At 52.8% G+C, this 26,351-nt stretch overlaps 8 protein-coding genes across 8 annotated transcripts; 5 read left to right on the top strand and 3 right to left on the bottom strand.

Annotated features, from left to right (window-relative positions):
- Window positions 1-5,173: 5,173 nt before the first annotated feature.
- Window positions 5,174-5,422, bottom strand: PHYSODRAFT_470201 (hypothetical protein; the record flags this gene model as incomplete). Its single annotated transcript, XM_009515671.1, has 1 exon — window positions 5,174-5,422. The coding sequence occupies one exon, from the start codon at window positions 5,420-5,422 to the stop codon at window positions 5,174-5,176; it is 249 nt and encodes an 82-aa protein (XP_009513966.1).
- Window positions 5,423-5,583: 161 nt separating this feature from the next.
- On the bottom strand, window positions 5,584-5,892 carry PHYSODRAFT_262819 (hypothetical protein; the record flags this gene model as incomplete). The annotated part of the gene is made up of 1 exon (XM_009515670.1): window positions 5,584-5,892. The coding sequence occupies one exon, from the start codon at window positions 5,890-5,892 to the stop codon at window positions 5,584-5,586; it is 309 nt and encodes a 102-aa protein (XP_009513965.1).
- Window positions 5,893-7,974: 2,082 nt separating this feature from the next.
- Window positions 7,975-8,187, top strand: PHYSODRAFT_466980 (hypothetical protein; the record flags this gene model as incomplete). Its single annotated transcript, XM_009515669.1, has 1 exon — window positions 7,975-8,187. A coding segment is annotated over one exon (213 nt), but the record flags the coding sequence as incomplete, so codon positions are not given.
- A 99-nt stretch (window positions 8,188-8,286) lies between these two features.
- PHYSODRAFT_470966 (hypothetical protein) lies at window positions 8,287-8,565 on the top strand (the record flags this gene model as incomplete). The annotated part of the gene is made up of 1 exon (XM_009515668.1): window positions 8,287-8,565. One exon carries the CDS (start codon window positions 8,287-8,289, stop codon window positions 8,563-8,565), a length of 279 nt encoding a protein of 92 aa, XP_009513963.1.
- A 2,385-nt stretch (window positions 8,566-10,950) lies between these two features.
- On the top strand, window positions 10,951-11,500 carry PHYSODRAFT_468053 (hypothetical protein; the record flags this gene model as incomplete). The annotated part of the gene is made up of 3 exons (XM_009515667.1): window positions 10,951-11,128; window positions 11,201-11,377; window positions 11,460-11,500. 3 exons carry the CDS (start codon window positions 10,951-10,953, stop codon window positions 11,498-11,500), a joined length of 396 nt encoding a protein of 131 aa, XP_009513962.1.
- A 164-nt stretch (window positions 11,501-11,664) lies between these two features.
- Window positions 11,665-12,351, bottom strand: PHYSODRAFT_471256 (hypothetical protein; the record flags this gene model as incomplete). Its single annotated transcript, XM_009515666.1, has 1 exon — window positions 11,665-12,351. The coding sequence occupies one exon, from the start codon at window positions 12,349-12,351 to the stop codon at window positions 11,665-11,667; it is 687 nt and encodes a 228-aa protein (XP_009513961.1).
- Window positions 12,352-13,889: 1,538 nt separating this feature from the next.
- On the top strand, window positions 13,890-14,576 carry PHYSODRAFT_320594 (hypothetical protein; the record flags this gene model as incomplete). The annotated part of the gene is made up of 1 exon (XM_009515665.1): window positions 13,890-14,576. The coding sequence occupies one exon, from the start codon at window positions 13,890-13,892 to the stop codon at window positions 14,574-14,576; it is 687 nt and encodes a 228-aa protein (XP_009513960.1).
- Window positions 14,577-15,044: 468 nt separating this feature from the next.
- PHYSODRAFT_320593 (hypothetical protein) lies at window positions 15,045-15,453 on the top strand (the record flags this gene model as incomplete). The annotated part of the gene is made up of 3 exons (XM_009515664.1): window positions 15,045-15,169; window positions 15,255-15,336; window positions 15,415-15,453. 3 exons carry the CDS (start codon window positions 15,045-15,047, stop codon window positions 15,451-15,453), a joined length of 246 nt encoding a protein of 81 aa, XP_009513959.1.
- Between the last annotated feature and the right edge of the window lie 10,898 nt (window positions 15,454-26,351).

The raw sequence follows: 26,351 nt of genomic DNA, 5'->3' as shown, positions 1-26,351 counted from the left end.
GATGAAGTACCGCCATGACGTGAGAGCGGATTTCAGACGACTTCGCGGTTAGATCAGCGAATTTCTGCACTTCTGAGCGTGAAATTACACCGTCCAGCCGATCATCGAGTTCACTGGAGCAGTGCAACTTGAAACTCACCGCGTACCACGAGGTAGAACAGCAACACACGTATAACTTGAAATGATACTTTCCGGTGGGTTTTTGTGGGTTGAAGACTATAATGTGGCGGGCGTACTGGGATCGGCAGGCAATTGTGGCCTCATCAACAGCCACGTTTCGACCGACTTCAACATGGCGCAGGCATCGCGATTTCAGAATGCTCATGAGTGGTCGTATTCTAGCTACAGGACCGCGCTTGATGTCGGAGGTAGACACCTTGGAACGAAAACTCAAATTCTTACGGATGTACAGGAATCTTCGCCATGTCATAATTGACTTCAAACTAGTAGTACGCGCTCCAGGAAAAAATAGTTGCTTCCTCGACGTCCACCCAGTAATTTCTCATCTCACCCTTGTCGAACAGAGTCATGTACCAGAGGATCCCATCCGGATGTGTAAATAGCCCTGACGGTTTGCCAAGCGGTGCTGTGGGTGAAAATGTCATTGACGCTATCTCTTCGACTTCACCAGGGCACAAAGGGCGCTGCAATTCTTTCCGCCCGCGAAACGCAAACCACTCACGATAACAACGCTCGTCCATCTCCTCAAATTCATCTGTCAGTGCAGGAATGTTTGATAGTTTGGGGACCATGTTGCACAGGGACGTCCAAGACTCTCCAAATTGAAGTTTGTCTTTTTCCATGTTGGCAAACTGGCGGATACCACGGGTGATGATGGCTTCGGAAACATGGTGAACGTGATATTTTATTTGAAAAGCAGTACACGTCCATTGAACCTGAAATTTGTCGTGAGGAACGCTAACATTGTCAGCATATTTTTCGCTTGCCAGGCTGTAGCGAGTCACCACACTAATCAAAAATGCTGCGCCAACGTCGCGTTACAAACTGAGCGGCATCCACTCCTCATCAGCCGGTGAAAATGCTACGCTAGCATCAACAAATTTTTCGGCAGCCGCATGTGCTCGGCGAATCAACTCTTCTTTCATTGCCACAGCCTTGGGTTTACTGGCCTTGGTAGGTGCCTTCTTGCTTTTCGTTTTCCGTTGCGCAGCTTGGTTTTCGCTTCGAGGTGCCTTTGGAGCTGATTGTTCGGCAGGACCGCGCTTTTTTCGCTTAGGTTTTGCTACCCCCGAGCAATTTGTAGCAGGATGTGTGGCGGCGTTGGTCTCTGCAGGTTCCGACGGAGCCACACTTGGCGTCAAAACACTCGCGGGGAGGTCAAGTAGGGCATTGGGTCGTTCATCACTTCTCCCTTGGTCCACCAAGTTCATTTTTGTAGCGTTTGTGTAGCAAAGCGTGCTGCAATAGCTGCTACCACCGAAATCCTTGGCGAATCCACCATTAGGGTCTGGGATATTCAACGAAACGCAGACATCATGAGAGCAGAAGTGATGGAGAAATTTTTTGCACCAGGTACAACTGCGCTCGGTTGAACACTCCATATTGCAGACTGCACATTGCGCACATGTACCAGACGATGCGGTGGGTGCGTGGTGATCTAGCTGGAGTAAATGGTCTCGCGTAGCTGCTGCATGTACGGGTACGACGCGCGCTGATGTTGGCGGTGTAGATACAGCAGAGGCAGCACCATCATAATCCTGAGAGGTGCTGGCAGCACCATCAAACACCAATTTACTCCCGGAAGCGCGGCTTTCTCACAATCAACGTCGTTTGCACTCGCTCCAGGAACTCCGCCGCTACTACCACGTACATCATCTGCCGCGTTGAGACCAACATCGCCAGCCCCACATATATTAACGTTGTTTTGGTCGACATCAATTTCGTCATCGGGTCGCTTGGACAGGGCACCATCCGTATCACCATCCTCCACTACCAATGTCCGCCGATAGTGCTCCAAAAGCGCTCGTTCACCCAGAAAATAGTCGATACCCTCTGTTCCATTCGAGTCACCACCGGGAGGGATATAGCGGTACAGATCACTCAAGCTTCGCCCTGTTGGACGCTTTGAACTCCAACCAGCCGCACTTAGAACTCGCCAAACAGATCCAAACATCGCATGGTCATCCACGAGGTCTGTATGCCGGTGGACACGCGTCAATATGATACCTTGCTCGAGCGCTAGGTAAGCAACGGATCGTACCTAGACCGGTGGGAGCTGAAGGTGAGATACGACCCGAGCGTCGTGATTGTTGTTGCTTAGCTGTGGGCTCGCAGGTGCTCGACCGCTGCTTCCGCTTTCGTGGCATTGGGTATGTGGTGGTGGACGAGCTCAGCTAGCGTACCAGTGGCTCCTTCACGGCAAAGATCTCTAACTGGTTTGCATGCATCGGTCTCGCTTGAGCCATTGGACCGAATATATTGTTATTTGTATGGCCATGTTCGAAGTGTTCAAAGGGACCGAACGTACTAGGCTTTGTATGGGGTGGTTCGACTCATCGTTGTATGTGATGTTAGTATGGTGGAGTTTGAACCCACCGGTGCAGGTTCAATGCCCGCCATGCGGAATGCAGCGTAGCTGTGCTGACAAGGTACCGTGCAAAATGCATCGGATATCGAGTGCGGGATGAATACAGTGTAATTACACAGAGTCATGAATAGTACGAGTACTCAAAGCGTTCAACGGTAACATACGGTACTTAGATTTACTCCAGTATTGCTACCAAATGTAAGTGCTGTAGCGGCTTCGGCATCGTCTCCACAGTTACGTTGACCCATGCAAGCCCCATAGTGACGGTCCGAACTACGGTACACGGCGACAGTGGTGACGCCCATCGTAGATACACTGCTGCCAAGTGCCAATGCCGCCTGCGTGTCCCTGTCGCTGGGCAAATTGGGCGCTTGCGACGTCGTCGTCATGGCGACTTCAGGCTCCATCTTGACCCCCGATGGGACTCGAACGCTCCATTTCTAGCGGTAGCCTCTCTTGATCTTTGTCGCCGGTGGCACCCCGCTCCCTCCTGAGACATCTACGTGCGGTTGTCCGTCGATGAGGATCGCTGGAAGCGAAAAAGGGCGGGAGAACGCCGTCCACCTGCAGGTCTAGTGGGCAGTCGTCCAGTGCCGCCTCCGACGCTCCATCTCGGGGTCCTGTAGCGGAATCTCGGCGTCTCGCAGCTGAACGTGGTTGACAGCCACACCCGGCGGCAATGCCGTGAGGAGAGTTGGGGGCTACGGGACAAACGACACCATCCCAGCGCCAGTTCTAGTAGCACTGCGTTATCGACAACAAATGCGCTGTTGCGGCGGTTGTGCGGGACGTGGTCGTCGGGTGGGTACACGACGGACAGCGAGTCCAACTTCATGCCCGGTGCGTCCCGAAGTCAGCGCGTCAAGTAGCACAGGCGGTCGGCAGCAGCAGATGCGTCGACACACAGGAGCTGAGCGTGTGGCGACTCCAACGACGCTGGACTTGGAGAGTGAGGGGCGAACTGGCAGGCTGGACTTGACCGCAGCGTGCATAGTATCACGGGCAGCCACGCGCCGTAAACGATGGGTACGGCCAGCACATGTGTACCACCGTCGTTCGAGGCGTGGAAACCGGAAGAACGGAGCGTGGTCAGCCAGGGACACTTGGGATCGAGCTTGCAAAATCGGAAATGAGCTCCGATTCGAGAAGGTCATTTTGATTCGGAGCAAGCCGAGCAAGCCGACCAAACAACAGTGGATCGATTTGAACTAATTCCACCAATCACACTTCTTGTTGAACTTTGGCAGCCAATCACTGTCATCGATTTTTCGGAGACAGGTTTTGATTGGTCAAAGCGAAGACATGGAAAAAAATGTCAGCGCGGGAAAGCTTGAAAAGATCAACCAAAGCAAAATGGGCACCAAAAAGGCGAGCCTTTACATGTTGTGTAAACCACTTCAAATACCAATAGTCTATTTATGTGACATTATGTATCGCGACCGCTCTACCCGTTCTCCCTCGCCGAAACGCCCTACCATCGGCATTCCCCCAATCATGGTCTTGATGGACCTGGTCGGAAACGTCTCCGCCGTCGGCGACACGGATGCGATGGTGGCGGGCGACTCGGGCAGCAAGCACAACGGCGGCCGCAGCGCCGCCGTGTGTGCCGTCAACAGCATGGTCTCGGAGGCTTCCGCGGCGACCGTGGCCGTGTTGGATGTGATCGGGGGCGTCTCCGCTAGCATGGCCACGAACGTGAAGGTGGCATTCGGCTCGGGCAGCGAGCGCAACGACAGCGGCAGTCCGCACGCAGGTTGCCGCCGGTAGTAGCGTCAGCGGCGTCGCCAGCGACATCGACAGCAGGTTTTTAGGCGTGATGGAGGTGATACTGACCTTGGGGGATGCGGTCAGAGCTACGATGTCCGTGATGTAGATGTGTACAATGGCTGATATATGTTATTGGCTCTACAGGTAATGAACAGTGGGATGAACATGTCTGACAAACGAAGTATATTGAATGTCCCTTTCCATTCTGCGCGAGGTACTTAGATGTAGGGCTCTACAACCCTGGTGTACCAGTATGCGTGATGAAGCTGGGAAGACCAAGACACTTGAACGTCGATACGCTGTCGGGGCGTCCAGACAGAACAGAAGTTGCGCGGGCAGGTTGGGCGGTGCCGGCCGCAAATTGTTGCCATGACAACGACGTCGACCAAACCTGCTGCTGAAGATGCAAAGTCCTCCAGCGCCGCAAAACTTGTAGGCTCGAAAACGATATTGTTCGCAAATAAAACACTGCCCCCGTCAAAATCCTCGCGTACGGCTGGGCTCATCGCTCTGAGGTCGGCCTCGTGAATCGTGACCTTGGATAAATTCGGGAAATCCACGCGTGCGCCACGAATCAGCAGTTTTGACATGTTTGCCAAGTTGTCCTGGAACTCAATCCCGATGCATCTCCCAACACAAGTCTCCAATGCCACTTGTGCAACCACGTTGCCGATCCCAGATCCAAAGTCAACAAAAGTTTCGCGATTGTAAGCGTTGGAATGACTGCCAGTATTGCTGAAACCCCAGTTGGCGAAATCTCACCAGCATGACAATCCGGCGCATGGACGGGTTGACGCAAGGCCGAGGCATGCAAACTTGACACAGCGTCATGAACGTTGCCAACATTATCGGGAGCGCTCACCTTGTGGCCACCACTAAGCGCGTCCGTGCCGATTTTTGATCCCGAAATCTCCTTGGGAAAGAATCTAAGCTCACGCCGTGTGTCCTCTTCAGCGTCTTTAGACGAATCTGCAGCTGTCGCTGTGTCTTCCCGCAGTATGGCATCCCCAACCAGACAGTCCGCCAGTTAATTCGGCGGTCTGCATCAACCTGCTCCTTTGCCAGCCGATAACGCAGCAAGTCCTCTTCGTCCGAGAAGTCTGCCATCGGGTTGCCACGAGATCTAGAAATCTATAATGCCACACATACCATAAGATATTTGGTCTCATACTTCTTCGCCTGATAACCTACCGACCTTTCACAAAGGTCCCATCCCCATCAATGTACTCAACACCAGGTTCAAGACGCTCCTACCGCCAGCAAGGCAACTAAGCCCGGCTATCGATGCCGCTGCTATAAACGCTCTCGTGGCGCTGCCCAGCCAACACGAAAGCACCCCTATTAGCCTCATCGACCGCGCCGAATACCACCGTCACGTTCGTGACCATGCCAGCGGAGACGCCCCCGATCACATCCAACACGGCCACGGTCGCCGCGGAAGCCTCCGAGACCATGCTGTTGACGGCACACACGGCGGCGCTGCGGCCGCCGTTGTGCTTGCTGCCCGAGTCGCCCGCCACCATCGCATCCGTGTCGCCGACGGCGGAGACGTTTCCGACCAGGTCCATCAAGACCATGATTGGGGGAATGCCGATGGTAGGGCGTTTCGGCGAGGGAGAACGGGTAGAGCGGTCGCGATACATAATGTCACATAAATAGACTATTGGTATTTGAAGTGGTTTACACAACATGTAAAGGCTCGCCTTTTTGGTGCCCATTTTGCTTTGGTTGATCTTTTCAAGCTTTCCCGCGCTGACATTTTTTTCCATGTCTTCGCTTTGACCAATCAAAACCTGTCTCCGAAAAATCGATGACAGTGATTGGCTGCCAAAGTTCAACAAGAAGTGTGATTGGTGGAATTAGTTCAAATCGATCCACTGTTGTTTGGTCGGCTTGATCGGCTTGCTCCGAATCAAAATGACCTTCTCGCATCGGAGCTCATTTCCGATTTTGCAAGCTCGATCCCAAGTGTCCCTGGCTGACCACGCTCCGTTATTCCGGTTTCCACGCCTCGAACGACGGTGGTACACATGTGCTGGCCGTACCCATCGTTTACGGCGCGTGGCTGCCCGTGATACTATGCACGCTGCGGTCAAGTCCAGCCTGCCAGTTCGCCCCTCACTCTCCAAGTCCAGCGTCGTTGGAGTCGCCACACGCTCAGCTCCTGTGTGTCGACGCATCTGCTGCTGCCGACCGCCTGTGCTACTTGACGCGCTGACCTCGGGACGCACCGGGCATGAAGTTGGACTCGCTGTCCGTCGTGTACCCACCCGACGACCACGTCCCGCACAACCGCCGCAACAGCGCATTTGTTGTCGATAACGCAGTGCTACTAGAACTGGCGCTGGGATGGTGTCGTTTGTCCCGTAGCCCCCAACTCTCCTCACGGCATTGCCGCCGGGTGTGGCTGTCAACCACGTTCAGCTGCGAGACGCCGAGATTCCGCTACAGGACCCCGAGATGGAGCGTCGGAGGCGGCACTGGACGACTGCCCACTAGACCTGCAGGTGGACGGCGTTCTCCCGCCCTTTTTCGCTTCCAGCGATCCTCATCGACGGACAACCGCACGTAGATGTCTCAGGAGGGAGCGGGGTGCCACCGGCGACAAAGATCAAGAGAGGCTACCGCTAGAAATGGAGCGTTCGAGTCCCATCGGGGGTCAAGATGGAGCCTGAAGTCGCCATGACGACGACGTCGCAAGCGCCCAATTTGCCCAGCGACAGGGACACGCAGGCGGCATTGGCACTTGGCAGCAGTGTATCTACGATGGGCGTCACCACTGTCGCCGTGTACCGTAGTTCGGACCGTCACTATGGGGCTTGCATGGGTCAACGTAACTGTGGAGACGATGCCGAAGCCGCTACAGCACTTACATTTGGTAGCAATACTGGAGTAAATCTAAGTACCGTATGTTACCGTTGAACGCTTTGAGTACTCGTACTATTCATGACTCTGTGTAATTACACTGTATTCATCCCGCACTCGATATCCGATGCATTTTGCACGGTACCTTATCAGCACAGCTACGCTGCATTCCGCATGGCGGGCATTGAACCTGCACCGGTGGGTTCAAACTCCACCATACTAACATCACATACAACGATGAGTCGAACCACCCCATACAAAGCCTAGTACGTTCGGTCCCTTTGAACACTTCGAACATGGCCATACAAATAACAATATATTCGGTCCATCATATCCACCCAACAACGCTGATTTCTAGTACTTCATCATTCTAGATTCTGCGCTCAAGTGGAAAGATGGTTGATCGCAGGAAGGACGCGGATAATGTAGAGGTACGTGTTTTGGCTGTTTCGGCATCGTGTTGTTATGCTAGTGCTAATACGAACGGCTATGTATGGGTAGTTGCCAGGACCAACGAAGACGCATGCAAGCGATGGAAGGCGAATTTACGGATCGTCCAAGACGCTTGAAATGGTAGTGATGACATTGTTTCGGCCGTGCTGATGCTCATCGCATATATAGTCTTTGGTTTTGTGTAGCGCCGGTGAGCAACTGGAGTTCGACAATCTGTATCCAGTATTTGTGACCCCTTCTGGGCGAGAGCGGGTAAGTTCGTGTAGCTACGCAATAACGTTTGGCTAAAGCTAATCAGTGCCTACCTGTAGAGAACCGAAGCGAGATGTGGCACGTCGATCGACATAGACGACTTCATAATTGCACTGCCAGTGAAAGAGATGAACGACCTCTACGTGGCGATTTGTCGCGGTGAAGATGACCGTGCGCACAACTTTATCTGGATGATGCGTTGGCAGGAGCCGTGCATGGAGCTGTCTGAGGTAAGCCAAAATGTGTATCGTGGCTGGTTACGGGTAATGATATCTATGTTTGATTTCGATATGAAAATGTAGATCACGCGACCGCAAATTCGGGCACGTCTAAAATGTATAAACTCCAACTTGTTGCGGTATCGCGAGGAGCAAGACGAACATATCGAGCGCTTTATCGCGATGGAGGCGGACCCTTCCACACCACACGACACCCTCATGAACCATTATAAGGAAGGCCTTGACTTGCAGAAACGCTACAACATAGTTGCCGATCTAGCCACAGGTATGGACAGAGTCGATATGCTGGCGGACCAACTCAAGGATCAAGCTCACTGGACATGCTCTTGCGAGAAGCGCGCATACCACCGCTCGCCCCAATGGCTTCAAGAGCAACCTCTCGACTTGGCACCACAAGCTCTAAGGCCGCGCTGGTTTTGGCCTCCCCGCTATCATGGGTGATATCCAGTTGATTCGCAGAGCAGGACGCTCCAAGGTGAAAACACGTTACTGAAGTTACTATGTCCTCCCCCTAGTAACAGAGCTATATGCAATTAAGTTGAATGTAATATCTCAAGTAATGTTTCATCTAGTGTGAATTGATAATTCTAACGAAACCCAAAGCTGTCTGAATACAGTGATCCTTTGCTCCAGCACGTATACCCATTCCGCCCACATCCACCAAGGTCAGAGTCACCTCCATCACGCCTAAAAACCTGCTGTCGATGTCGCTTGCGACGCCGCTGACGCTACTACCGGCGGCAACCTGCGTGCGGACTGCCGCTGTCGTTGCGCTCGCTGCCCGAGCCGAATGCCACCGTCGCGTTCGTGACCATGCCAGCGGAGACGCCCCCGATCACATCCAACACGGCCACGGTCGCCGCGGAAGCCTCCGAGACCATGCTGTTGACGGCACACACGGCGGCGCTGCGGCCGCTGTTGTGCTTGCTGCCCGAGATGCCCGCAGTCATCGCGTGCTTGTCGCCGCCGTCGGAGACGCTCCGGCCAGGTCCAGGACAGCCGCCATAGTCGCCAGCGTCGCATCGGAGACCACGGCGCCGCCGCTTCACAACTAGGAAAAGCCCCACATAATCCACAAGATGGCGCTGTGATCCACGGTACTGCTCTTACTAAAGTTTTGTTAGGGTGCTGTTCTCACGGTACTGCTTCCACTGATACTTTTGTCGATTCGCAGCGAATCACAGAGAAGCAGTAAAATGATGCCTCACGTATCTTTTTGATGGAAAGGTCGCTTCAAACCTCCCATCACGTATACTTTTGATCAGTTGGCCTCGCAAACCTAATACAGCAAAATGATACCTCATGCATCATTTTGCCCCGTTTTACTTAAAGTTTGTATGGTGTCCCTTCAAACAGAAATGTATGGCGTTAACGATAGGGTTAATATTCACGAAGATCATGGACGTGTACGAGATTCCTGGAGTGACCTTCGATCTGGCGGAAACTATCGCGGCCAAGACGGTGAAAGACCTCCTGGCAAAGTTTGTTCCTGAAGCCCGGATGAAAATGAAATGAAGGGAATCACCTTCCCGTCAGGAAAATACTTAACGGATAGCGCCAAATAGCGTACCCTTCCCGAATTGAATACCTCCTCTCAAATCTGATAGAATGTGCTCAGTATACAAAGCTATTGTACCTACGCCAATTTGTATACCTCAACCAAACCGTATAGAACGTTGAGTACTTATAATTTTCTTGAAATTTATGTGAAGTTTAGCATGTAAACACCTTTTGATTGGCTAAGAGATGTCTTAAAATTGAAAATCACCCTTTATTTTCCGTGTAAGTATTACTTTGTCAAATACGGCAAGCAAGATCCGGTTATTTTTTATCTTTTTAAAGACCACAGTTTAAAAACTGACACTTGTATTCGGTACTGTTTGCATTTTGTGTAACTTTACGCAAAATTACCGTAAGGTACCCAAAGAAAAATGGTTTTGGTTGTTGGTCTAAGTTCTGCTTGCATCTAACGGCATGAGAGACGTTGTGAACCAACTCTGCGCAATCTATGGATGTCTCCATGGTTTGAAGACTGGTACATACGTTGGCAGGATGCCATCAAAGAGGTTTTGCAGAACGTAGCTAGCTCTACACACAATATTTCAGACTTGAATGCGTCGGAGCTACTTTGGTAGTATAACCCCCTTCCTATTTGTATATCTTTCTAGATTTGACAAGTGTTCAATTCAATAGTATGCGGTATACAAATTGGCGTTTTCCGTTAGCTACCGTTTTTGCCATCGGTGCAGTGTCTAGGAATCGAAGCACACACAGCTTGAACTCGTACGTACTTAAGTAATCGCAACGAGCGCTCGTACTGCTTTGGCCGCGCGTCACCTTCACTTTTTAAGCGCGTTCTACCTGTTCGCGCCATTCAAAATGGCGTAACGCAACGAGCGCGGCTATCAGGCTCCGAGATTGAATGTCTTATTTCAAGTGTGAATTATATGGCTTTCATTGGATAATCGAAAGTGTGCTCTATGATATATATGTGCTCTATGATATTGTGCTTTGCAACCGGTTTTCCCTCCTAATTAGTGCACTAGATAGTGTTCGTACTTAGTGGTAAATCATAGTGGCTTTGAAGTCGTGTTTCGAAGCCAGCTTGGCTCGGAAATGGCACTTTCGGAAAGTGCCAAAAGGATGCTAATCCATGCTGGATGTGCTAAATCATGCAGGAGATGACATACGCGCGAGGAATTAAGTTTCAAGTAGATTGAAGCCTTTTTGTAAAAGTCTAAGTAGGTGAATCCATCAATTTGCAAGTAGATTGCCACAGTCAAAAATAACGTTTTATCATATCCGAATTGAACGTTAATTTTAGTGATGACGCCGACGTTGAAGCTGTCTGGGCCGACCAACTTCGCACCGGTGATCAAGGAAACGATCAGAGCTGTTCAACAGAATGGCGGCTACCACATCTTGGTGATTATCGCTGATGGTCAAGTGACAAACGAGGAGGCCACTCGCGAGTCGATTGTTGAGGCGTCCAACTGGCCCATTTGTAAGTGTTATCCCGAGGTTGCTGCTTACGATGGAAGGAGTCAATAATGGCTGTGTGGTTTCTGCTTTGTAGCCATTATTATGGTCGGTGTTGGCGACGGACCCTGGGATATGATGAAGGAGTTCGATGTCAAGCTGCCGGCCCGCCGGTTTGACAACTTCCAGTTTGTCGAATACAACGCCGTGATGCAGCTCAACAAGAAGAACCCTGAGGCGGGTTTCGCCATCATGGCTCTGATGGAGATCCCTGGTAACGGTTTGGCACTATTTTGCATTCGCGTGGGTCGATGTATCGACGATATTGACTTTTAATTTGTTGTCATGCATTACAGAGCAGTACAAGATGATTCGAGAGCTGGGACTGATCCAGTAGCACCACCATCGTCTCGTGACCAAGGACAGGCATTGACGGTATCGGCCGAGTGCGATAACTTGCATGTATCGTTGTTTTTGAGATTTGCTAGTCAAACATGAAACTTGGGGTGAGCTGAGATCTACTCAAGTGGCGGTACTTCGCCACCTCTGCCCACTGACATCCTAGTTGTCATAGTTCGGGTCGTACGTGTTGGTGCCGTTGGCGTAGAAGTAGACGATCTGTCCGTCGTCGCTGCCGCCGTTCTTGCGCAGGTGGCGCACTCGCCGCTGCTGCTGGTCGGTCGTGCCGGTGACGGTCTCCGTCTCGAGCCCGAACTTGTCGATCCAGAACTGGATCTCGTGGTCGATGTTGGAGTTGTCGGTGGCGCCGCTAAAGATGGGGCGCATGTAGAGCGTGTCGGTGGTGACGGTGCTCTCGTCCACGATGGTGGTGCGCACGCAGGTTCCCTGCTGCCAGAGCGAGAGGCTCATCTTGCCCCACTGGTGCTTGTCGCCGGGCGCGATGCTGACATATCCTTCGCTGATGAGGTTGTCGTTGATGCCCTGGGCGACGGCGATGCCGAAGCCGGAGACGGCGCCAGTGACGGAGGCCACGGTGCCGACAGTGCCGGCAGCAGCAGCGGCTGCCGTTGCTAGGGCGCTTGTGGACACCCCGAAGACGGACACGATTCCGTTGGCAGCGAGGGCTGACGCGACGGGCGCAGCTGCTCCGGCCGTTCCGATGACGGTCGCTGCGGCGCCGACGACGGAGATGACGATGCCGGCGATCTTGAGCGCGGCCTCATCGGGTCCGATCTTGCAGGTCCAGGGGTCCTCGGTGTTGTTGACGATGGAGAGGTAGGAGCCCATGGTGGAGTTGCTGGCTGCTGCTGATTGGAGTGCGTGCCTGTGCGTGTTGCTCAGGAGGAGGCAGATTGAGGAATGAACTGGTTGAGCATAAAACGACTGGGTTTGAAAGCGATCGAGTTTCAGGCACGTAGAGCGCTAGTGCGTGTTTGCTCGTTGGCGTTTGGCCAGCGAAAAAGCCGAATAGGTTCACCGTCTCTAGGGTGAAGCACCCGCAGGAGTCAACACGAATGGGATTCCTCGCAGTCAGTGGACGAGTCTCTCGCTGTGACCCACAGGCGCAGGAAGTGAGCTTGCAGGTGCCAGTGGATTCAATTGCAAGATTTGCAGCTGCTCGGCTTCAACAATGGATGTTGAAGCGGTTCATGGGTTTTCGGTGGTCGCGCTGAGCTCAGTCAGAGGTGAGCTGCCTGCAAAGTCGCGGGTTTAGCATCGAGTTTGGAGGAATCTGGCACGTTGATCCACGGTGTTTGATGCTTGCGGGGTGTTTTGCAGTAGGTAGTACTTTAGTGGCTACGTGATATTCACCGCAGGGGTGCACCTGCATGGCAAGCTGATGGCACGAGCATAATAATTTCCGACGGCATCGGTGGATGGCACAACGCAAAGTAGCAGGTGTCCACAAATACCGTTCGTCAATCAAGTAATTAGCTGAGTGTCACCCTATATTGCTCCGGTGCAGTAGCTGCTAGTGGCAGCGGAGCCTGAATCCTTACATGGTTCCATGATTAGCGCTCATCGTATCCGTCGAAATGGTCATTTGACTTCTCTGATCTGAGCTACACCTGGCTTGCGTTCAGCTGCTGCATGATCGTCAGTTTTGACTGTAGATACTTCCCTGGTTCGGCAAGGACACGCTCGGCGCTTATCCCCGCTTATCCTGAACGGTCATCGAGACGTGGTTATCCCAACGGAGTGCAAATAGGTTGAGGCGCTTGATTGTTAAACGGAGTTTGTGGCCCAAGAACGAACACCGAAAAGTGGGTCCAATCACGAGGCAAGAACAAGCTGGCTAGCCCCCACTTGACTTACCGTTCGATTCACACTCTGATCATCTTTCATTCATCTTGTCCGCACACGAGCTCGCTATCAACTACGCATTGCAGATGTGCAATTTACTTGACCACTTTCTCAGATTGTTGAGCGCGATCCGGCTCAGCGCGACCACCGAAAACCCATGAACCGCTTCAACATCCATTGTTGAAGCCGAGCAGTTGCAAATCTTGCAATTGAATCCACTGGCACCTGCAAGCTCACTTCCTGCGCCTGTGGGTCACAGCGAGAGACTCGTCCACTGACTGTGAGGAATCCCATTCGTGTTGACTCCTGCGGGTGCTTCACCCTAGAGACGGTGAACCTATTCGGCTTTTTCGCTGGCCAAACGCCAACGAGCAAACACGCACTAGCGCTCTACGTGCCTGAAACTCGATCGCTTTCAAACCCAGTCTTTTTATGCTCAACCAGTTCATTCCTCAATCTGCCTCCTCCTGAGCAACACGCACAGGCACGCACTCCAATCAGCAGCAGCCAGCAACTCCACCATGGGCTCCTACCTCTCCATCGTCAACAACACCGAGGACCCCTGGACCTGCAAGATCGGACCCGATGAGGCCGCGCTCAAGATCGCCGGCATCGTCATCTCCGTCGTCGGCGCCGCAGCGACCGTCATCGGAACGGCCGGAGCAGCTGCGCCCGTCGCGTCAGCCCTCGCTGCCAACGGAATCGTGTCCGTCTTCGGGGTGTCCACAAGCGCCCTAGCAACGGCAGCCGCTGCTGCTGCCGGCACTGTCGGCACCGTGGCCTCCGTCACTGGCGCCGTCTCCGGCTTCGGCATCGCCGTCGCCCAGGGCATCAACGACAACCTCATCAGCGAAGGATATGTCAGCATCGCGCCCGGCGACAAGCACCAGTGGGGCAAGATGAGCCTCTCGCTCTGGCAGCAGGGAACCTGCGTGCGCACCACCATCGTGGACGAGAGCACCGTCACCACCGACACGCTCTACATGCGCCCCATCTTTAGCGGCGCCACCGACAACTCCAACATCGACCACGAGATCCAGTTCTGGATCGACAAGTTCGGGCTCGAGACGGAGACCGTCACCGGCACGACCGACCAGCAGCAGCGGCGAGTGCGCCACCTGCGCAAGAACGGCGGCAGCGACGACGGACAGATCGTCTACTTCTACGCCAACGGCACCAACACGTACGACCCGAACTATGACAACTAGGATGTCAGTGGGCAGAGGTGGCGAAGTACCGCCACTTGAGTAGATCTCAGCTCACCCCAAGTTTCACGTTTGACTAGCAAATCTCAAAAACAACGATACATGCAAGTTATCGCACTCGGCCGATACCGTCAATGCCTGTCCTTGGTCACGAGACGATGGCATCTTGTACTGATCTGTAATTCATTGTGAAATGGAAAGTCAATATCGCAGACACATCAACCCACGTGAGCTCAAATTAGTAAGGATTAGTAAGGATATTCTTACGAGGGATCTCCATGGTGGCAAAACCATCCTTTGGGTTCTTTTATTGTCGTCCTTTAGACAGCAGGTCAACAGGTTGTTAGAGTTTATTTTTTTATTTTTTCCTTACGTAATGATTCATTTCGTAGCCTGTTGTGCACTCGTAGCCATTCGACAACTGGAATTCTAGCGTCATTCGTCAATTTGCAGCGGACAGAGCAAGTCACCATGGAGACGACAGAGGCTGGCATGACCGCCTTCGCACTGCCGCCAGCTCCCCGTTACCGCTTCCTGATCACAGTTACCGCCGACAAGGTCCAGCTAATGCTTGAAGACTGCAAGAGCAAGATGCAGTGGTGCGGTTGGATTCAAGACGGTAACCTCTTTCGTTGCTAACCTGAAGTTGATCCACTAATCGTATCGTTACTTTCGAGCTAGGGCCACTGGGTTTCTCGAGCAGAACGAGTACCTGACACGCACCAACACAATCCCAAACGCCTCCGTCAATGACTACGTGAAGGTAACATTCATTCTTTTTTTTTTTAATTCTACAGCGTTACTAACTGTAAATTGTGCTGCGTTTCCGGTACCTTTGTAGATATTCAAGGGCGCCCTGGACTACTTGCCAGGAGACTGAAGATGCTACCTCGAACCACCCTCCCACCAGAAAGCGAATCCCATAGTGATCGGCCACCTCAACCTCGGTACCGTCGCCGATAGCAACTTGCCAACCAATTTGCCCCTTGTCGCTCAAGTGCACCACCCTAGTAGAGATAAGTGTGACCCTGCCGGCGGCTGTCTGGGTCGGCTTCTTCTCTTGCTCAATTGCTGACGATGCGGCCAAGTTCAGCTTCCAGTTTCGCGGTAGCCTCTTTTTCCCTCGCTAGACTGCACTTCGTTGCCGCAAGTTGCTCCTCCGCTTTCTGCAGTTTGGCTTCTAAGACGTCGATTCGCTCGCGTGGAATGGGCTCCAGTTGAAGTAAGAACCCGGATCTTCGCCGTCAGCTCCAACTGGAGTGATTGGTTCCCAAGTGTCAGTTTGCGTCGCAGCTTTCCTACATCAGCGGTCTTGACTTGGTTTGTGGCGCTGGACTCGGCGATCCCTTTTTGGTTGGGGATCGAAATCGGCTGAGTATCCTCCCGCTTCAAGCTGCAACTCGCAAGTTGATTACTTAAGTACACCACGTCGACGACAAGGTAAGTTATAATCGGACACTCCGATTCGGAGTGCTCTGAATTAGAATCGTTTCTACTTTCCACACTAGAATCCGCACATTGCCGGCTCCCCGCCATCTCTGGATGAACTACGCGAACTACGCGGTGACCAACCGCATATTGCGAGATCCAGGCTGCTCTGATGAAAGTGTTTTAAAGGACGGCACGACCGCCGACGTTGCGCAAGTCTGAGGGCAAGGAGATCAAAGAAGGCTGTGCGTCGAATTCTAAAATTTGGCGGCGGTGAAAGCCTGTTAAGCGCAATTTCGTGCCTTGGCACTCATTACCTAAGAACCGGGTCCGACGACGTCAGTAGAGACTCAGCGATACCAACCAACCTTATTACAACGCGTAGTCGTTTGGTTTTAGTCTGCGATTGAGTGATGCATAGACACTGGGTGTCCAGAACCTGTGAATATGGTACATCTCATTTCATCCTTTCAATCATATTCATGATATTCTTCTTGGGCATGCTGACTTTTTCAAACTGATAAATCGACTAAAACTCACTCACAAGCAAAAGCTCCGCTACGTCTGAACGCTGAAAACACCCCAGCACGCTGCATCCGGTCGATGAACACCCTCATTCCAAACGTTTTTGGACCCAACCGTCCCGACAAACACTTCAACGGTAACGGTCAAGATCTCCCCGTCATTGTCTTCGCGCTTCGTGCTGATCGCTATCGTGTTCGATTCCTTGATTTCGGCCAATTTCTCTTGGGCTCATTGCTTCAAGGAATGATTAACTAAAACCCTATTTTGTAAGATCTACCGTGTACACAGTAGAGAGAGCTGCCAGAACTTGTTTTTGTTTTAGCGGAGGTACATTCCGGCTGAAATGGCAATATTGGAGAACGTCAGCATCGCCAGGAAGGACAACCACCTCCACGCTCAGCTGAAGAATGGTCAGAGACGTCAGTTGCTGGTTTTCTAAAACCCGTCAGCTTCTTTTGTGGTGGCATGATCCGACCCTAGCCTGAATTCGAATTGAGGATGGTCCCGGTAGAAGAAGAGAATGGCATACGAACAGCCAATCGCGATGTACTCCGCATACATTTCCGCGTAGATTTAGCCCGCGTGCAGCACGCGAACTTTTCGGCGACGCTCTTCGACATCCCTCCGTGCTTTGAACTCTGATGGCGATTCACAACTCATTAATGATAAAACACGCGGCCGAGTTCCAATTTCACTCTTCGTTCCGTCTGTTGATGTCGTAGCGTTCGCTGGGACCACGGGCGTTGACTTTATGAGGTGATTTGGTGTTAAAGCTGTCGGTGTCGAGGACCGCCGTCGAGACTGTTGCCTAGTTGTAAGAGGTCTGCGCGTTTTACGTAGCACTACCAGGGACTTGGAGAGCTCGGACGACAACCTCGAAGATGGCGAGAAGTATCGTCCCCGCGACAGAGACATTGAGATTATCTTGTCGTAGCAAAAGCATTCGAACTTGCGTATCGACTAAGATGGTCGGGGTGGAGATGAGTGCGACCATGACTCGTCTTGACACTGGGCGGCGTACTGACATCATAATGTGCTTAGCAAGCTCCTGTAGGCTGTAGTGGGTTTTGGCCCTATGGCCCTTACCCTAGTTCCTCAAGCTTCACTGACTCCCCAGTCTTCCTGGACTGCCCTATACAGGGCAGGCAAGGCTCGGGGGAGCTCGGTCTTAGATTCACACAGAAGGGCATAAGCTTCACTATCATAGTATATGTTGGTGGCTTTGGGCGTTCCAGCGCCCACGTTGGTGTTCTGTCTGTAAATCCTCGACCTACTACAAAGTTAACTTTGTAGTGCGTCTTAGATTCACACAGAAGAGCATAAGCTTCACTATCATAGTATATGTTGGTGGCTTTGGGCGTTCCAGCGCCCACGTTGGTGTTCTGTCTGTAAATCCTCGACCTACTACATAAGGGCGATACTTGCACTGAATGGATCGCGATCGGCTGCTCGTACGCCATTCTCTTCTTCTACCGCGGTCATCCTCAGTTTAAATTCCGTATCTTGTCTACTTCGGATCAAACAACAGCATCGCCAGGAAGAAGATCAAGAACGGATCGTTCTGGTTGAAGCCGATGAACTCGACACCTTCGGACGCCTCAGCACGCACGACAAGAAATCGACAACCACCTCTACGCTCAGTTGGAGAATGCAGCTGTTGGTTTCCTAATACCCCGTCAGCTTCTTTTGTTGACCTTCTGCAATATATTGCCATTTTGGCCGGAAAGTACCTCCGCTAAAAAGAAAAACAAGTTCTGGTATCCTGGTGGATCTTAGAAAATGGACACTTTATTGTGTTGACCGTTGTTGCTTTAATTGTCATCTCAACACTAGCCTATTCGCTTCACCAAGAGCGAAGATCCGAGTCTCAAGCCGCACTAGCGGGGGTCTCCTTTGCTACGTTCCTCATGGAGTTTGGATTAATCCACCGGCACTGGAGAGCAAGCATTCCGATGGATAACTTGTCCAGATAAATCTCCTCCGGAGCAACTCCAACAGGCTTGAACGCTTGACGCTGAAGCTTGCCGAATCTCCTGCTTCCCTGACCGAGGCTCCATTACGGCAAGCAAGCGCGTCGCTTGTCGAAACCTCTTGGGCATTACGCCATCAGAGCGGTATTTGAGCCCGAAAGACAAGCCCATCAGATGCAGCAAGACGCTGATCCCCCCACTGTAGTTGGCCCAGTAGCTCTGACGCACGGAGCGCTGATCCATGACAAACTCTGGCGGGACCGAACCACTGTTGAAGCAGCAGGACGTAAGCTCGTTCAGTCCCCGAGGCCACGTGAACAGGCCACAACTGCTGGTTACGATCACATTGCCACCCACAAGCGCCCGGTAGTCAGTTAATCGGTGTGTCCTTGGATCGAAGTGTGAGCCTCCAAGAAGCACGACGTGCTTTATCCGGTACAGTTGAGATGATTTATCGGTCCCTAACTCCCCCTTCTTGTGCTCCTCCGAAAGCTTAACGTCTTCAGCTGCGCCAATAGCTGCGAGTCCGTCATTTGTCGAGCTTGTTTGATCGAAGCACTGTGCTTCGAGCGCAGGACGTCGACGACTGGGAAGCCGTCGCGGTCAAGCTCCACCGCGAAAGTTTTTCGGGAGAAGCCTGCACGATGGAACAGCTCGTCCACGGTGGTCTGAAGCACCAGCGCGTTGAACTTCAGTCTCTGACAGGCGTCACTGTCGGAATTGTCGACTCCAGTGGGCGCGTCGAAGCCCTGGTAGCTGTCGCGAGATCTCTGGCAGTGGAAGCGCACCACCCACTTGGTTCTCCTTGGTGCGAACCGAACCGTTAGCTGGTGAGTTGGTGGAGGCGGATGTGGAAGACTCCGGGGTGAGCGAGATGCACGCACGTCTTGAAGTGGCCCGACTCACGGACCACTGGCCAACAAACACTCCCCATCGGAAAATAATCAATACCTGTTGCTCTCCCGGCTAACCTGTTGTGCGTTCACAGCCCCTGTTGGCCACCCTATTTACATGTTAGCTGTTGCACATCAACAGGGAAACAGTGTCTATCTGGAAACTGTGGTATATATCTGGCAGCGCCGTGAGCGCAGCAAATGGAGCAAGTGGATAATCGGTTTTTCGAATGAAGGAAGGCACTAAGATCCCAACTCGTCGACTACAGATAGAAACTGATGCTGGATAAGACACCCAAGCAGCAGCGAACGAGCCGGGATCCAACTCATTCTGGGTCTTTCGTCGCCGAGCTCACGTATCCCTAAAGCAGGCGTCGACGAAGTCAAGATCGCGCTGCCGTGGCCCATCTGTTCGTTTGTAGCTTGTGGTTGAGGCGGCAAATTCCGAAGTGAGATTAAATGTTATCGTCTCTCAAACTACTCTCTAGTATCCCCCTCCTTCTTTCCTTCGTGTTCTCCTTGTGCTCGTTGGTGCCTCTCATCGGACGGATTACTCCCGCGTTCCGATTGACTTGATCTCAGTATACTTGGGTCTCCCTGACCAGCCATTGGTATATCCAGAGCCCGGCTGCTGCCGGCTCTCCCGTTGCCGTCGGATCCTCCGAGTCATCGGCGGATGTGTCCACACGTTCTCCTCGTCCATGTGCATCTATTGGCGGCGCTCCCGAAGACTCATGAACACTCCCACTCGCCGCTAATGCTGCACGACCGTCCCGACGATTCCGCTTGCGCTGATCAGGTACTTGAGCCTCTTCTTCCCCAACGCCTTGGTGAGCATGTCCGCGAGCTGGTCCTTCGTCGGCACGTAGTTGACGACGATAAGTCCTCGGGACACATTCCCGCGGATGAAGTGATGCTTGATGTCCACGTGCTTAGTCCTCGCGTTATAGCCAGTGTTGCTTGCGAGAGCGATCGCGCCCTGGTTGTCCTCCCATACTTGGGTAGCTCCCACTTGCTCGTGACCCATGTCCTTGAGCATGGAGCGGGTCCACAGCACCTCCTGCGTGCACAGGCTCAGCGCCATATACTCGGCCTCCGCCGACCTGAGCGCCACCGTGCGCTGGTACTTCGACTTGAAGACCACCGGCGCCCCGCTAATCATCACCATGATGCCCGACACCGAGCGTCGGTCCTCGAGATTGCTGCCCCAGTCGGCGTCGGTGTACGCCGTCACCTCGACCTTCTTCGCGTTCCCATTGTAGGCGATGCCGATGTCTCAGGTGCTCTTCAGGTACCTGAGCATGCGGATGGCAGCCTTCCAGTGCTGCTGCCCGGAGTTCTCGAGGAAGCGCGACAACTGGGTCACGATGTACGCCACATCAGGTCTGGTGCACGTTGTAATGTACAGCAAACAGCCAATGAGTGCTCGGTAGGGCTTCGCCTGCATTTCCTCACGTTCCTTCTGAGTCATCGGCGACTGAGTCTTCGACAACTTCATGCCCGACTCGCACGGGTTCACCACCACCTTGGCGTCCTGCTGGTTGAACCGCTTCACCACATCATCAATGTATCGAGTCTGCTTGATCATGAGAGTCTTCGCCGATGAGTCATGGTCGATCTCCATACCGAGAATGAACTTGGCCTCGTCCAACTCCTTCATCTTAAACGCATTCTTGAGCGCCACCTTGACTTCCTGGATCTCGCTGCTCGTCTTGGCTGCGATGATCATATCGTCCACGTATAGGCAGACGTACACGAACCTGCCCTTCTCGCCCTTGACGTTTACGCACTGGTCACCGCCGCAGCTCCGAAATCCGATGCCCACGAAGACTCGGTGGATGGTCTTATGCCAGGCATTTGCCGCCTGCTTCAGACCATAGATCGCCTTCTGCAGCCGACACATCATGTTCGTCGCGTTGATGATTCCGTAGGGTACCTCCATGTAGACGCGCTCCACCAGCCCGCTGTTGAGAAAGGCGGTGTCCGCATCCAGCTGCTCGGTGATGTACGCCTCGGCCATCACAACCGACAACACCACTCGGATCGAGTTCACGTTGGCCACGGGCGAGTACGTCTCGAAGAAGTCCACGCCATACTTCTGCTTAAACCCTTTCGCCACCAGGCGGGCCTTAAACCGGATGACTCGGCGGTGCTCGTCGCGTTTCTTTGCGAACACCCAGCGACAACCGATCGGTCGAGCACTTGGTGTCCGACGGACCAGGGTCCATGATCCGTTGTCCGCGTGTGCCTTGAGCGCCGCATTCATTGCCTTCACCCACTCCGACGACTCGTCGCTCTGCATGGCCTGCTGATACGTGGTGGGTGCGTCATTGGCATCGCCGACGTCTGCGGCGTAGGCCAGCACCGCCTCAGCCAATAGGCTGTCTTCGTCCACCCTGGGTCGCTTTGGAGACGGTTGCGAGAAGTGATCATCGTTGTCCGAGTCATCGGGACCATCTTCTTTCGACTCCTCACCGTCTGCGGAACCATCTCCAAGTAGTAGTACCGGTTCTCGGGCGCGCCGGGTCCGTTCCAGCTCGGGGTGGAAGACCATGTCATCATTCAATACCGGTCTCGCGAGTCGTCGGTACGTTGTCAGCTCCTGCATGGATGGCTCCGACGTCTCCACCTCATGCATCTCCGTGTCCTCGACGGTCTCTTTCACTGATTCCATCGGCTCGTCGGCGGCAGGTCGTTGTATCTCCTCGGGCAGTGCCGCATCCTCAGCATCTTCCGTCAACTCAATGATCGGCGAGTTCTCGCTGGGCGCCATGTCGTAGATGCCGTTCACCTCGCGCTCGTCCAGCTTCACCGACCTGGACACCTTCACCTTGTTCGACTCCAAGTCGTACACTCGGTAGCCTTTTGAGTCGTCGGCGTACCCAAGAAACATACATTTGAAGCTTTTCGGCTCCAACTTGGTGCGTCGCGACTTGTCGACATGAGCGTAAACCATCGACCCGAAGACTCGAAGATGATCCAGCCGAGGTTTGACTAGAACGTCAACTGGTACGGAGTCTTGGTCGGGTGCATGCTGTTCGTCGACCGGTTGATCAGGTAGACAGCAGTGCTGACCGCCTCTACCCACCATATCGAAGCCACGCCCTTGTAGTGTAGAATGCTTCGAGCCTTCTCCATGATCGTGCGGTTCATCCGCTCCGCCACGCCGTTCTGCTGGGGGCTATACGGGACCGTCTTCTGATGCATAATCCCATTCACCCGGCAGATCTCAGTCATCGGCGTGTTCACGAACTCAGTGCCGTTGTCCGAGCGCAGGCATTTAATGCGCTGTCCCCATTGGTTCTCGTACAGCTTCATGAACGACTTGAACTTGGTCACGACCTCGATCTTCTTGGTCAAGAAGTACACCACGACGTGTCGCGAGTAGTCGTCGACAAATGTGAGCACATACCTCGCTCCGCCCTTGGACTTCGTCTTCATAGGACCCATCACGTCCGTATGAACTAGTCCCAGCGGTCGAGTCGTCGCCGACGTCGACCGCGACGGGAAATGTGCGACCGTCTGCTTGCCCTTCATGCATCCCTCGCACAGGGTCTTCGTCTGCTGTTGAGTCGTCGGGAGCCCGTCCGTCGCCTCGCGGGTCTTTGCCATAGCGTCTCCGTTCAAGTGTCCATACGAGCGTGCCATAGCTCCCACTTCCCGTCGACTCCCGAGTACTCGGTGTAATACACCATGTCCTGCTGGCAGTCCAGCAAGTACGCCTTGCCGACCTTCTTCCCCGAAGCGATTGCCTTCGTTTTGTCCCAGATGACGCACGACTTCCGCTGGAACTCGACACTCATGCCGCGTTCAGCCAACCTCCCAACCGAGAGTAGTCGCCGGTCGAGTCCGGGGATGTGGAGCACCTCCACCATCTTGATGCGCTTGCCGTCGGTGACCGTTAGGCGCACCGACCCTTTCCCTGCCACGCGGATCTTCTTCCCGTCCGCGATTGTCACATACATGTCCGCCGACGACTCGTTCTACTCGAACAAGTCATCGCGGTGAGGCGTCATGTCAGCCGTCGCCCCACTATCGATCAGCCAACCCGCTGATGGATTCTCCGCCACAGCGAACACCGAGTCTTCGGCGGTGTTTCCATTTACCTTTTCCGGCAGACCCGCTTTGTGTGGCCCGCTTGGTCACAGTTGAAACACTTGCCCTTGAAGCCACCGACCTTTCGTCCGCCGTTGCGCTTGCGGCCGAATGCCTTGCCGCCCTTGCCGAACTTCCCGTTCTGGCCCCTACCTCCGAACGAGGTAGCCTTCAACGCGCGCTCCGTGGTCTCCTTCTTCTCCTGCCGCTCGTACTCCTTGAGCAGCTTCTTCTTCACCTCGATGAGGGTCACGTCCTTCGAGTTCTCGACGATGGATGCGATCAACTCGTACTCCGCCGACAAGCTGCTCATCAGGATGACGAGTTGTCGGGAGTCATCGAGGGGCTCTCCAAGCGTCTGAAGACCCACGATGAGCTCGTCGAACTTGTCCAGGTGGTTCGCCATCGTCGCACCGTCCTCCATCTTGAACTCGTGGAGCCGACGAGTCATCGTGACCCGATTATGCATCGTCGTCCGGTTGTAGAACTCGCGTAGAGTATTCCAAGCTTGTATAGCCGACGTCGCCGATCGAATCTTCGTGTGGTGTTCCACAGCCACGCCTTGAGCGATCAGACCGAGTGCCTTCATGTCGTTGAGCATCCAGGCCTCCGTCATCTCCGTTGGGTCCTTCACCACTTGGACGTGCGCCAGCAGCCCCTTCCTCGCGAGCGTCATACGCATCGCGAACTCCCAGTGGAAGTAATTGTCACTTCCCAGGATGACTTCGGCCTTCTTGCTGGACGTCGTCATGTCGGTCGTCGGGGAGGGCTTGAGCTTGTTGCGGCTGTTAACCTGTTGGTTTGTAGCTTGTGGTTGAGGCGGCAAATTCCGAAGTGAGATTAAATGTTATCGTCTCTCAAACTACTCTCTAGTATCCCCCTCCTTCTTTCCTTCGTGTTCTCCTTGTGCTCGTTGGTGCCTCTCATCGGACGGATTACTCCCGCGTTCCGATTGACTTGATCTCAGTATACTTGGGTCTCCCTGACCAGCCATTGGTATATCCAGAGCCCGGCTGCTGCCGGCTCTCCCGTTGCCGTCGGATCCTCCGAGTCATCGGCGGATGTGTCCACACGTTCTCCTCGTCCATGTGCATCTATTGGCGGCGCTCCCGAAGACTCATGAACACTATCGAATCGCAAAGTCGCTCAAGCTTCAGGCTGGCGGCGATCGAGAACATTGTCTACCATCCCTTAGGGCTGCCATTCGGCAAATTGCCTCTCAAACAAGGCGCCTCATGCCTTGGCCCATTAACGCAATGAAATTCGTTAACGCCCCCAATCCTCCAATGCCTGGATGAACTCAGAGGAACACTGTCACCGGTGTTCATCGACCGGATGAAGCGTGCTTGTTCTCTTAGCGTAAGCTAAGAGCATAACAGTCGCTGATGCAACGTGACCTCCTTCTTTTTATATTTAGACAAAGTTTTAAACGATTTGTAGTTAAACTCGGTTTAAGTATTCAAGCGACTGTTACGTAACTGGTGCAATTTGAAGCACCCCGCGCGGCCTCAATGGGCGCCTCCGCGCGAAACGTCTTGGCGCGGAGTGCACCACGGTTTCGCGTAACCGTTTGTATCGGATATTAGTTCGTATCGGCGGCGAGAATGGATCCAACGCCTCCATTTAAGTAATGCCGCTCAACTTTAAGCGTGGCCTACGCTACTGTCATTTTATTTACGTATTTGTATGCGAGACACTCTCGGCGAGAGGGTGCCTGCCTCGTCGACCACTGAGGTCTAGATTTAGACTGGGGCGCGCTTCGCGTGCGGGTCTCTAAGCGGAGGCAAACGCACCGAACAGTTTTGCGTTTTTTGCTACTATAACGGCTAGGACACGCTGCGCCTTATTGTTATTACCATTATCATCACTATTTTGGTGAGTACTATGCATGTAACGCTTCATATGACTGCACTAGATATTTTAATTCTCATACTAGAGATGCTCTAAGAGCATCTCCGGCGGTTGGTCTCAAACATGGTTATAATTGATGTTGGCAACATCATCATGTTGCTATTGGTATTGATTGCAACTGTTACTGTCGCCGCCAGCTACTGCGGCTGCTACTGTCACTGCTACTGCCACTGCTTCAGGTACTGACACTGTCACTGCCACTACCGCTGCTACTGCTACTCCTACCCCATCACTACTTCTATTGCTATACTACTGACATTCCACTATTGTTAAAGAAATTGCTTTTGATATTGATAACTGTGGAGGGCCTACTTCTGGTCACTGTTACTGCTTATCCCTACTGCAACTACAGCTACTAAAACTACTATTTCAATATTTTTAATGATATCATAGTAATGATGTCATTGATGCTGCTAGTTCATAGCTCCTGCTATCGCTACTGCCACTGCCGTTACCGCTGTTATTTACGCTACAACTACAATATCAGCATTGATAATGACTTTGCAATGATGTTTCCCCTGCTTTCTTCTTCACGCCGGAGAAAGACTGCCAAATTCTACTTCATGTTTCTATTATATATTGCTGCATAATATCACTGGGCATCTCATGGCTTGCGCAAGCTAAATTTACAAGTAGATGCCGTCTGAACATCACCGTCCCCACAAGCATTACCGATGATCTTAACTTTTTATCGGTCGTCTAGACTTTGTATATCACTCTCCTCTTTTCTAAATAGTATATGTAACTTGTATTGCTGCGTAAGTAATATCAATACGAAGTATCCATATTTCATATTCAGTAAAATGCTATTGGAATTGTTCGCCTGCGTCAAGATCACTACTGCAACTGCCCTACTGTCAATGCCACCGCTACTGCAACCGCTATTAAAAGGATAGCTTTGCTACTGATATTGCTATCGCTATTTCTGTTATTAACTTTTTTCTGCTCGCCCCGGT

This window comes from Phytophthora sojae (genome assembly GCF_000149755.1).
Source record: "Phytophthora sojae unplaced genomic scaffold PHYSOscaffold_1, whole genome shotgun sequence".
NCBI lineage: Eukaryota > Oomycota > Peronosporomycetes > Peronosporales > Peronosporaceae > Phytophthora > Phytophthora sojae.
Note: the sequence above shows the minus strand (reverse complement) of the source record. Positions and strands in the feature narration are given on the sequence as shown.